Genomic DNA, 13318 nt, shown 5'->3' with positions numbered 1-13318 from the left:
ATGATATTATAGTGATGGACATATGTCCTTACTCATTTGTTTAAACCTGCAGGATGTACAACGCCAAGAATAAACATTAAGGTAAACTATAAACTTTAGGTAATTATGTGTCAGTGTAGATTCATCCTCGGTAAAACAAAACAAAACAAAACAAAACAAAACAAAACAAAACATAACACCATTCCGGTGAATGATGTCGATACTGGAGGAGGCTAAGCATGTGTGAGGAGGTATATGGGAAATCTCTGTATCTCCCTCTCAGTTCTCAAACCAAAACTGCTTTAAAAAATAGCTTTTTACAAAAAAATTTTTAGAAGAATTATCTGCATCCCACTTCTATCTAATTATATAATCTGTTTCTTCCTAACTCAGTAACACAGTGTCAGAAGCCTTTGCTTTGAGGCTGACTTTTGCTGAGACCTACAGTAATTACAGTTTGTTTTCTATTTTTAATATTTTAATGGCTTATGAATTATGTGGAATAGAGCAATTCAAGGCCTTCTTCCAACAGTATGTGCACTTACACTTTTTCACACTCCTGCATTTACTAATATTCTTACATCTACATGACAAATTATTATCGTCAGCATTAACTGAGCAACTAGTTACACTCACTACCTTAGATGTTAGAGATACAAATAGTAATTAAGTTCCCTTACCTTCCAAACACTTGTACAGAAAGGACAAATGCATAAACATAAGTGTAACTAACATAAAATGTGTCCAGCACTGTACTTATTACAAGGATCTTTTCTTTCATCCTCACACATCCTAGAGAATTAGGTAATGTTGTTATCTTGATTTTATAATTGCATGACCTAGGGCTCAGAATGGTTAGGGACCTTCCCTTGAGAGTGAGAGGAAGAGCTATAATTTGAATTCTCAGCTACTACAATAGGGGTATATTCTCCCTAACAATGCTAGTTCTGACATTTGTTACAGACAATAAGTACTAGATCATTGCTACTCAGTGTGCGATCACATATGATCCACTTGCTAATTTGTGAAACATTTATTATTGGTCCACGATGAAATAAGTAATGAACCTGAGAGCAAGCATTTAGAAGTGTTTACAGCAATATGACCTTAATTTTATGTTAAATCTAATACTAAAAACTAATTGGGTCTTCTATATTGCATGGATTCTTTTCATTTTATTATCTATTTTTATTATATCTGACCAACGTTTTGTTCCATGGCTGATTGGAAATTTAAAAGCAACAAAACAAACCAAAACAAAACAAACCCTGGTCCTTCAACACCGCCAATGTGGTGAATCCAGAGGATTAGTCAGGTGAGGAAGTGTCGTAGATGAAGTAGGAATTATGATGACAATGTGAATAACTAATGATAATTGAGTCCTTACTATGTGCCCATCTTGGTGCTTAGTTTCTCTCTCTCCCTCCCCCTGTATGTATGTATGTATATATCTATGTATCTATCATCTATCTCATATATACCATGTATATACATGTATACCATGTGTACACAGAACCATATATGCACATATGTACATATATATATATATATATATATATATATATATATATCTGTGTCTGGAGAGAGTTATCATTTAATATCTCACAACAACTCTGTAACTTGCAGGTATTTTTCATGCCCGTTTTACTTGATTATGTTCTAGATATTACTGCCAGCATCTACTCCCTCCATGGTGACTCTTTGCTAAAGACCAAACCAACGGGGTTCCTTATTTTACCAATACTATTCCATGAATACATGAGAGCGGAGAATAAGTGTGCTCCGCTTTCCCTCCAAATAAAAACCTGTCATTTTACTTATCTCTTTTCCATGTTCCAGAAGGTGCTTAGTGAGAGGTTGAGAATAACTGTGCCGGGGGCTTCTGGGTAGAGCCTTTTTCCATCGCCATGTGTAGCCTCTAATAGGTACTGCCCACTTTTCCTGGAATGAGTCAAAATATTTTGCTGTGTGAGTGAGGAGTGCTGATTGAATTGATTGCATCGCTTGTGTGCTTCCTGGAGCTTGGTGTGTTTATTAAAAAAAAAAAAAAAGATCGAGCTGCTATGAACTTTATAACATGGGACCAGTTTTGCTGAAAATCTTTATGTTAAAGGCAGAGTGGAGGGAAATAATTCATTTGATTAAATGGACATAATAAAGTGCTATAGGGAAATAGGACCCAAAATCCTCTTTGATTGATTTTTAGCTTGAGTAGAACAGAGGCTTTTGAAAAAGTTTACTGGTTACTTGAGTGTACCATTAAATGCTCTTTTTAAAAGATGTCTACCAATGTCAAACAAAATATACAGAAGGTAGCTTTGGAAAGAATAGATCGTTTACTTCCTCAGATGCTGAATGTTGGTCTTCAGCACAGAAAGGGTTGTGGAGGACCAGAGGAGTCCGAGTGAGCTGCGTCGGCCTTGTGTTAGAAAAAGGCTGGAAGACCATACCGGGATAGCACACTAAACACAAACGTTTGTAAATAGGATATAGTCTGTGTGTTTTAGCTCCTTCCGGAGATGCTTCCCCATAGTATTAATCTCCTTATCCCTTTTTTAAATGTTTGTCTAAACACACTGTTCTGTATTAAATTTCCACAGCAATTATCCCGGTTTGTGTAACTATCTTAAATACTTATGTGAATAATTACTTTAAGGAAGAACAGTGTCTGACACACCCTTTTTCGAATGCTGCGGTTTTGTTTTCTTTACTAATTTTTTCCCCCTTTTTAAGTCTTTCCCCCCCCCCTTATGTTAACTTGCTTATCTTTATGTGAATTGAAATCATGAGCATGTCTGCTCTCTGAAAACCAGTTTGATGAATCCAAAAATGAATATGTCACGTAGACGCAAGTGCTGGCAATACTTTCCTAAGTAAACACGTATGATTCCGTATTAATCACTGGCATTTCCTAGAGTGGCACATTGAAAGTAAGAGGGCCACGCTAAGAATTCTCATTGTCACCATGCAGTGTTTATGACAAAGATTGCGCTTACATTGTTGGCCCAATTTCTAAAACATTTACCCTAAGCTAATGCTGCTGTTCCAAACTAAAGCAGAGCCTGGATAATTCAGGTAAAAATTGGATGCTCAAAAGCTTTACTGTGTCTATATTCGTCTTCTCGACTTTCTGAAATTGGTAAGGAATTGAGTGACTTTCTCCTTCACTTTAAATGTGCACTTCTGGTCTTTTAGAGACCTGTGCTAGAGAAGAGGCTTCTAGTTTTCGTTTCACTTCCTTAACACATATCAGCCGAGCTCACTGGTCCTCAAGCTTACTCATATGATGAAGTTCCCGGAAAATTTGGTGCTTTTTAACCGCATATCATCTCGATGACATCAACATCAAAATAACTAATTTTTAATGTACGTGTAAAATGAAATAAATACTGGTTCATATTAGATTCCAAAATGCAAAAAAAAGTGAGTAGATACCAAACATGTTAAGAAGGAGCAAAAGGGATAAATTTTACGAGCCAAAGTCTTCCTGTGAGCAAAACAGAGGGGTGGTTCTGTGTGGAGTGGAATCCTTACTTGCTCCAGCTCACCAGACAGCATTCTTGGTGGGAACTTAATTGAGATGCGTGTCATTTTTTCGTGTGACCAAGAGTACCGAGATGAACGGCTCAGCCTCTGCACTCAAAGAGCTCAGGGTCTTGTAGGGAAAACTCACACATGGCGTGGCTATAAAACAGTATAGAATTACAGGTCAGAGAAGGTTGAGAGGTGCCAGGGAGGCCCTCACCACCTGGGAGGGAGCTGGGAGGGGGCTGGGAGGGTCCTCAGAGACTGTCTGGAGGGGACGTGTGAACCTGGTGCTGGGAATACCAAAGAGGGTACGACTCTTGGATGTCGGAGTCCCGTGGTTTTAGCAGGCTCCTACCCAAACTGCAGCTCGAAGTGGCAGGGGCAAATGCCGTGTAGACGCTGAGAGGAATGCGCCTATTTCTGTCCCAATGGGAAGAAAGAAGACGGAGAGGGTTTAAGTAGGATGAGCAGGGACAACGTGGTACAGCAGACCCCTTACCCACGGGAGACCCCCAGTGGGAACCCAAACTGCGACAGTAGAAAACCGTATATATACTATGCTTTTTTTTTTTTTTTAATCGTGCACACAATAAAGTTTAATTTATAAATCAGGCACAGTCAGAGATAACAACAGCAATAATAAAATAGAACAATTGTAACAATATACTATAATAAATGCTATGTGAATGTGGTCTCTCAAAATATTTATCACACTTCTTATGATGATGTGAGATGATACAATGCCTACATGATGAGATGAAGTGAGGTACTCAGAACGGTACATGATTTACAGCTAATGAATTGTTTATTTCTGGAATTTCCTATTTAATATTTTCAAGCCACGGTTCTGCACAGGTAAACTGTGAAAAGCGAAAATGCAAGTGAGAGGGGACTACTGTATCACAGTTTTGAAAATACCCCACCCCCTCCAAAAAAAAGAAAAAAACCTGCTTTGGATACGACTCTTTTTAGATAAATATACCATGAGACTACACTGAAAGCTTGCTCCGTTACATAGATACAGGCCAGCTTAGCCTAAGCATGGGAGGTTATCAGAAATTTTAAGCTGAGGAGTGACTTCTTTCACAGGGAAAATACTTCACGACTAGGAATAAATATCTGCACATTTACCTGATGCTGACCTCACAGGTAAATTAAGGTCTTCTTTGGGTATCGGACGACCTTTCCATACGTGGAGAAGAGTCTCTCAGTTGGGTCTATGCATCAACCCATCTTCTAATATTTGGGTTCTTACAAAGCAGATCTACATTCTCTTCCAAATGGTGTCACTTCAAATATTTTAAAAAATATCATTTGGATTATCTGAGTCTTCTCTTAAGAGCAAACATCTTTGTTCTAAAAGTACTATTCTTAGATGACTTTTTATTTAAAAAACTCAATTCTCCTCCTTTTGTCTTCTGAACATATTTCTTTTTTTTTCTTAAGTTGTGGTGACCAGAATTGAATATAACTATTTAACCAGCTCAGAGAAGACGTTTTAGCAAACATGCCTCTAGTAATGCATTCTAAACTTCCATTAACTACTTGGTTTGCATTATACTGTTGATTAATACTGAATTATTGTCCAGTAAATTACCTAGAATTTTTCACATGCTCCTGTTAAGCCATGTTTCTCCCATCCTAGTCTTATGCAGTATTCTTTTAGATCCAAGTTCATTTCCTTATATGTTTAAATTTTGTCTCGTTTCATTTTGCTCATCGCTCCAATTGTAAAGATTTTTTAAACTGAGATTTAATCGGCATATGATAGTCTTAGTTTAAGATGTACGATAAGTTGGTTTAATACATTTATATACTGCAATATGATTATCACCGTAGCATTAGCTAACACCTCCATCATATCACATAATTACCATCTTTGTGGTGAGAATATTTCAGTTCTGGTCTCTAGGAGACTTTGAAGTGTATAGCACAGTATTGTTACCTGTAATCACGATGCCGTGCTTAGCTTTCCAGAACTTACTCATCTTCTAACGTCGAGTTCGTACCCTTTGCCTGGTGTCTCCTCAGTTCCTGCCCGCTCCCTCCCACCACCCCACACCATGGAAATCTTCATTCTGCTGTCTGTTTCTACAAGTGTTTTAAGATTTCACATGTAAGTGGTAACATACAGTATTTGTCTTTCTACGTGAGCTTTATCTCACTTAGCATAACACTTTCAAGGGCCATCCATGTTGCCACAATCGGCAGGATTTCCTTTTCATGGCTGAATACTATTCCATTGTATATATATCCACCACATCTTCTTTATCCATTCATTCATTAACAGACACAGGTTGCTTCCATATCTCAGCTGTTTTGAATAATGCGACAATAAGCGTGTCGCAGATATCTTTTCTCTATCGTGTTTTCATTTCCTTTGGACATCTACCAAGAAGTGGGATTTCTGGAGCGTATGTAGTTCTATTTTAAATTTTTTTGAGGAATCTCCATACTGTTTTCCATAGTGGCGGCACCAATTTACATTCCCACCAACAGTGCACAAGGGTTCTCTTTGCTCCACATCCTCAACAACACTTTTATTTCTTGTCCTTTTAATAGCTAATCTAACAGGTGTGAAATGATACCTCCCTGTGGTTTAAATGTGCATTTCCTTGATGAATAGTGATACCGAGGGTCTTTCCATGTGCCTGGAAGTACATGAATGATTTGTCAGTCATTCGAATGTCTTCTCTGGAAAAATGTCTGTTCAGTTCCTCTGCCCGTTTTTTAATTGGATTTTTTTTTTGATATTGACTTCTATGAGTTCATTATATATTTTGGAACTTAACCTCTTATTAGATATATGGTTTGCAAATATTTTCTCCTGTTCTATAGGTTATCTTTTTATTTTGTTGATTTTTTTTTTTTGCTGTGCCAAAGCTTTTTAGATGGATATAGCCCCACTTATTTATTTCTTATTTTTTTCTATAAAGATAGTTTTGATTATTGTATCTGATCCTGGAAAAGGGGAAGAAGCAACATGGAGTAAAATTGTGTACAGCAGGAAGTGAGATCGGAATTTTCGCATTTCTCGTAAGATACAGTAATGCTCAACACAGGAAAAGCCCTCTCTGATCACTACCTTAGATTTACGGGTTTTTCTTGTTAAGGCATTAACCTAAGCTTCGAGGGGAAATGAGGGTGATGGAGGATTAACTTTTAGTCCATTAAATTTTCCGAGCACCTCACTGTGAGAACTATCTGGGTTATTTTGCTTAGCATGATTATCTCGAGGTCCATCCATGTTGTCACAAATGGCAGTATTTCATCTCTGCTTATGGCTGAGTAATGTTCCATTGTATATATGTACCACAGCTTCTTTATCCAATCAACTATCATAGGACACTTAAGTTGCTTCCATGTCCCGGCCACCATGGATAATGCTGCTATGAATATGGGTGTGCAAATATCTTTTTGGATATGGGTCTTCAAGTCTTTGGGGTGAATGCCTTATAGAGGGGTTGCTGGATCATATAAAATGCATAGAAGAAAACATAGGAACTAAACTCAAGGACTTTGGACTTAAAGAGGATTTTATGAATTTGACCTCAAAAGCAAGAGCAGTAAAAGCTAAAATAAATCAATGGGATTGTGAGAACTAAATGGAAGAGTTTTCAGAGGTGGCCAGTGTGTGTGAGAGATGCTACTGCACATGCTCCCTGCCCTGTCCCACCCCTGGATCATGGGCCCCACCAGGGCTGTGTAGCTCAAAAAGTCTGAAGTCCCGATTTTGTGCACAGGTATGTATTTTTTTTGCAAAGAAGTAACCAGTTTCCCCTGCTTCATTCTCTCCTACTGTGTGAAATTAAATGGTTTGTTGAAAGCCTTTCTCCCTAGTGAGTTAGTAGAAAAAAAAAAATTGGCCTCTGCATATTCAAATATGTTCGAGAGTTTCAGTCCTTGGTTATGCACCATTTTGCAGACTTTTTTTTTTCTTTCCATTTATGACATTAAGAATCTAGTTTTGCTTAAAACTAGATTCAGTGAACTCTAGGGATAAAAAATTAAGTTTTACAGATTTTCCCTTCCGTATTTACAGATAAATCCCAGCGAATTACCTTCAGCACCGCCCATGACAGTGGCACACAGGAAGCAGATGTCAATAAGGGTTTTAGGATGTGATCACCCAGTACCCGAGAGCACACCACTATTTGCCATGCTTAGTCACCCGAACACAGATTTAGGAAGGCATTTTATCAGCACTGTCACTAAGTAGCTCTCTCGGATGGCTTTCTTCCCCAGCTCTGTGTGCCTGATTGTCTGGACGGTGCATCTATGTGGCAAAATATGAGAGCAGACTGTCTTTCTTATACATAGTTGTATGCCAGGCAGCCCAGAAGTTTCAACTCCAAACACAGTCGAGACACTGAATTGCTGGTGTTCTGCGACGTCTAGATCAGTCAGAAAAATAAGCGACCTGCTCCATCCAAATGGTAATGAGAACCTACATAAAAGAAATCAGTGAGTAGTAACTTTTTTTCCAGAAGGAAGATGTTTATGACACGCACACACACACACACACACACACACAATCACATCAGAAAAGCACAAAGAAGGCATTCTCCTGTGATTTTTTTTTTCTTTAGCTAGCCAAAAGACTTAGCAGCCAGCAAAAGATCTTGCAAATCTAACGAATGGTATTTGGACCTCTTTACGGTGATTCAACATCTCTAGAGATTGCCTGAATAAATGGACACCCACGATGGCATTTCCCTCTGCATTTTTCAGAATTGAATATTTAACAGTGAGGAAATTAAGGCATTCGGTTCTCAAGGAAGTTATTGAAACTTTCCGCAAATTTTTGGGATAGAGATTAGGACCTCCGTCCGACATAAAGCTACTTTGTATTTGTATGTATGCATGTGTGTGTGTGTGATGTTTCTGAAGAAAAAAAAAATCTTTACCTTCATGGAACTTATTTTCTAGTTGGTTAGACAAACAAATGTGTATAACTTACAGTATGACTGATAAGGATATGTAATATAGAGACAAATTAAATGAGAAAGGGTGATAGGTCATGCTGGGAGTGAGGGAGTCGAGATGCTAAATAAGGTAGCAGGGGAGATTTCAGCGAGGTTGCAACACGTGCGTAAAGACCCGAAGGGGTCAAGCCCTGAGTGTGGAACAGCAGTGTAAACGCCCTGACACGTGACTGTCCCGGGAGTGGTTGAGGAGCAGCAAAGAGGCCATCCTGGTTACACAGAGCAAACAAAACAAAAGAAGATGCTTCACGGAAGACCACATTGCAAAAACGTTGGCTTTTACTCTGAGTAAAATGGGAAGGCACTGGAAGAGTTAGAGTGAAGCTGGGTGGAAGGTCCTCTGCTGAAATCATCTACTTAACGTTTTCGAAGACTCACTTTGGCTGTCATGCTAACGACAGAATGGACTGGGACGAGCAAGAAACGAGGACTAGCAGACGCAGAGGGGAAGGAGGAGATCAGTCACGGGGTCTCACATTTGCTGGGCTGCTGAACCTGAATGAAACAGGAGTCGAGGATGACCCCGAAAGTCGTTTTGGTGTGGATAATTAGAAAGATGAGGCTTTTCATTTACGGAAAGTGGGAAAACTGGGAGGAACAGGTTTTTTAGGGGAAAATAAGAGGGTCGGATCAGAACATGTTATGGTTAAGATGTCAAGTTGAGAAAGCCAAGCGTAGATGTCAAGTAGGTAGTTAGACCTATGAGTCTAGAGTTCAGAAAAAAGTCACTTCTACTGGACGTGTAAATTTGGAAACCAGACAATCCAGTAAAAATCTCGATGAGTCCAATAAATGATAGAGAAAAGAATCCTAAGGTTGGAGTACTATGGCTGTCCAATATTTGGAGGTGAGGGAGATTAAAAGGAAATATCAGAATCGCCTGAGAAGTGGCTCGTGAGATTAAAAGCAAACAGGTGAGTGTGGTGCTCAGAAGCAAGAGAAGAAAGTGTGTCAAAGAAGATGGAGTGATCACTGTGTCAAAAGCTGATAGGCCCAGAAAACTATGGTGTAATGACTCAGATCTAACATGGGGACATTATGATGTACACCAAAAAAAAAAAAAAAAAGTCCGTGGAAGGAGAGGGCAACTGCCTTATTTTCCTAATTTATGTAGTCAAATTAACTTATTTAGAAACATTTTTTTTCCCCCAGCTAGTCGTTAATTAAGCTCAGGATCACATTTTAGCAGTTTCAAAGCAATTGCTTCTTACATTCCACTCCTTTCCTCTGATTTTGTTTTCTTCTGACTAAAGTAGATTCCAGCAAGGCTTTGAGTAATAAACTCAGTTTATAGGTCATAAATCAGCTTCACTCTTGAATTCTTGCTTAGCTAAATGTAAATTGGTGGGTGACAGCTTTCCTCCCTCTGCACCCGGAAAACATGACTGCATGGCCCATCGTCATTCCTCGTGAAGGCTACTGTCATTCCATGGTACTCCTCTGTAGGTAATTCAGCTTATTTCTTTATCTTGGAGTTCTGCAGTTTTATTATAATGCATGTAGGTGTGGCTCTACTTTTCTTTTTTTTTTTTATTAATTTCGTTCAGTACGTCATGTGTTCTTTCAACGTGAGACTTCGTTTCATTTTGTTGTCTTCCAATTCTGGAAAGTTTTCAGCCAACTTCCCTGAAAATAAATAATACTTCCCTGACAATCAGTTAATTCTTTCCTTATGATGAAAATCTCACTGGACACACATGGAGCCTTTCAGTGTTACTGCCATACTTGTCTCTTTTATGTTTCATCTTTTTATCTTTTTTTTTGCCGAATTCTAGGGCCAGTCCTCTGGCACTATAATTCTTTGGGATTCCTTTGGGAAGATATTATTCTATCTGAATCTTTTTAATGGCTATATGTTTTTGTTTTTACATTTCTTTTGTTTCATATTTGCCTATATTTATGTATACAGTTTCTTGTTCTCTTATATGACTAAGATAAATGTTCTCTTACAGTCTTTCCTTTATTACATTGTTTACCTTAAACATATACTTATTAAATTAATTTTAGATGATTCTGTTTAGATGATTTGCATTTATTTGGTCAGGGGTGTATTCATCTCTTGATTGCTGAGTTGGCTCTTTGTTTTTTAGTGTTAAGTTGGATTTTTTTTTTTTTTCGCTTTCAGGCAACACACTGAGTGAGAGGTATATTTCTCACTCTACCACACTCTTTGTAATGCAATGCTTTTCACCTGTCTCCACCTGTCTCTGAGCCCCTGAGTCCCATAGTAGCTCTTTGACTGGCATCTTAGGATTCCCTCCCATCCAGCAGTAGTCTGGAGATGTCCCTGACTCAGGCACTGAATCTGTGGGCCGCCTGGCCTAGGTAACAGCTGAATGGCTTTCTCTGCAACCTCTCCCTCCTGAAGCTAAAGCAGCATTGAATGGTACAGTTTCTTCAGCATCATGTCATGAGTAGTGGAACCGCGACCCCTGATTTTCCGCAGGCAGCCTGGACTCTGGCCTCCCCTCACTCACAGTGCGGCACTTCATAACCGCCTGGAGTACGAAACCCTTGCTTGCATTTTTCTGTTTCTATCTGAATTACAAAACGACTATGGCTTTAGCCCAATTTACTGACTGTTGTGGTTTTCTGGTCTGTTTCTGATCTAAAAAGATATTTATCTTATTTTCAAGAATACAGTATCTTTTGAAAAATATCTATTGTATTTAGAACTAAAAATGTAATTTTTAAAGTGTGATCTCACAATGCCAAAATAACCTAAAATACTTTATATTTTTAATATGTTATTGCTCAGAGTCACATATCTGGTCGTACATGTGTATGATTTACATATATTGCATAGTTACAAAAATAATAATTCAGGAGAATTCACTCCTTTATCAAAGATACATTTTTTCAAAAATATGACCTTTCTATACTAAAATGAAACTTTATTTTTTATCCTCAACTAAATCCTAGAACAGGGTTGTGCTTCTAAATAGGAAGCAGCCCATTTGGCCTGATTTGCAAGGTCACAAGTAGGGCATCCTATATCTCAATTTTTTCTTATCTGCCGTGATATATAAATTCCACCAAAGCAATTCTCCTGGATTGGATGACATTTTATCTTTTCACAATTCTCTACTACATAAAAATAAGTTTGGGTGGTAAAGGAAAAGGAAGGCACTGCCTTTGCAAAAAGGTTTAACAGAGAACAAGGCATTTTGCCAATGTTTCTGAGATTAGGCCCCTGAAGCATGAGGCAGAAATGTCAAAAAGAAGATTGAGTGTTTTAGAAGGAGTTGAGAGAGCACTGAAAACAAACTTGATCTTCCTCACAATGTTATTTAGTTAGAAACCTTGCAACAATGATTTATAAAGCTCAATTAAACTGACTGTAAACATCAGTGGAGAAACAAGAAATACCCACTATAATCATTTAAAGGTGTTCATACAGGGAAGCGGTGTAATCATTCTTGGGTAAAGAAGGAAGTTAAAAGTTTTCAAAGCTTATCATATTGACCTTACCAACCGATTTTGATTACGTGGTAATACGGTTACTACAATTTTGTGTCGCAGATAATGATAGAAGTTGGTCCCCAGAGTTTTTAGGATATTCTCCTAAATGCGCAGGCAACTTATCCTTATTGTACTTTTTCATACCTTATCTTTTCTGTCTTTTTTTTTTTTCAGCCAGTCGGGTACCACAGTAGCTGAAATGCGAAAAAGGCAGCAGTCACAGAATGAAGGAACACCTGCTGTGTCTCAAGCACCTGGAAGCCAGAGGCCCAACAACACATGTTGCTTTTGCTGGTGCTGTTGCTGCAGCTGCTCCTGGTACGTGTCCTGTTATCTGTGTGACGCCACACCCGAGCTACGTAAACACTAGTGGGAATGTGCGTGTCGGTTCTTGGGGTCGTTGCAAACTTCTCAATCTGTCTTTTTTTGTTTTTTTTCTTCACACGTAGGAATTATTGGGGACCATTATCGGCTTAATGCAATCATTTCCATATGCAAAATGTCTCCTCATAATCTGCATTTAAATTGATAGTAAAGAATGAAAACATTATTTTATATCATGTTTTCCTTCCTCCATGCAACTTAAAGATATGGGTAAAAATTAGATTATGGTTATATGTTTATTAAGCATGAACAGTATACTCCAGTGTTACCAGCGGTGATAGAACATTAACGTCGGAGAACCATATGCAGTATTCAGTGCTGTGTTTCGTTATATGGTGTTTCGTAAGGTGTTGATCATCTAGTCACAGGGATAAGTCAGGGGGCCAACCTCAGTCAGAGAGCCTGACAAAGGCACAAAAAGAGGTGCCAAACTCATGTCGACAGATCCAACGGCCAGGGGTTATGATGGGTATGGAGGCCAACTCGGTTAATTAAAAACTCTGACCTTAAAGCCAGAGGATCTACTTTCCATTGGGATTTTATCACTCACAGCCTCTGTGACATCAAACTTGTGATCTGTTTATTCGGCTTCCTCACTGGCAAAACGATAAAGAGTTAAAATTGATTCCTAAGGTCTTGTCCATGATTCAGGCACTTCGGAAAACCTGCTCCAGTTTCAAATTCCCAAAATGCCCTAAAACAAGAAAATCAGTAAGACCCAGAGGAGTCCTAAGATACATGCAGGTGCGATTCCTCAGGGGGATCCTAGAACTTTCCATAGACCCATGTTTCAGGGTCCTTTAAAACCCAGTTCGCAAGTAGATATTCTGGATTGGGGTAGTCTTCTGGATCTCCACGAACCATTTCAAAACCCTAAAGAAAGGCCCAAATGCTTGAGTCAGCTTCCCATATATGATCTCTGCAATTTCCCGCATCCATCAAGGTTATTGTTGGGACACGGTAGCTTGATGTTCTATCAT

At 38.6% G+C, this 13318-nt stretch overlaps 1 protein-coding gene across 2 annotated transcripts in view; it reads left to right on the top strand.

Annotated features, from left to right (window-relative positions):
* Positions 1–13318, top strand: part of RGS17 (regulator of G protein signaling 17) — an 81283-nt gene that overhangs the window by 43142 nt on the left and 24823 nt on the right. For both annotated transcript variants that reach the window (XM_016156341.2, XM_016156340.2), the window contains exon 3: positions 12129–12272. In XM_016156341.2, the coding sequence (XP_016011827.1) occupies positions 12154–12272 (119 nt within the window). In that variant the 5' untranslated portion in view covers positions 12129–12153. The remainder of the gene's footprint in view (positions 1–12128; positions 12273–13318) is intronic.

This window comes from Rousettus aegyptiacus, unplaced genomic scaffold, assembly GCF_014176215.1.
Source record: "Rousettus aegyptiacus isolate mRouAeg1 unplaced genomic scaffold, mRouAeg1.p scaffold_m13_p_1, whole genome shotgun sequence".
NCBI classification, from domain to species: domain Eukaryota; kingdom Metazoa; phylum Chordata; class Mammalia; order Chiroptera; family Pteropodidae; genus Rousettus; species Rousettus aegyptiacus.
The sequence above is the reverse complement of the archived record's forward strand: the minus strand, read 5'-3'. Positions and strand labels throughout refer to the sequence as shown.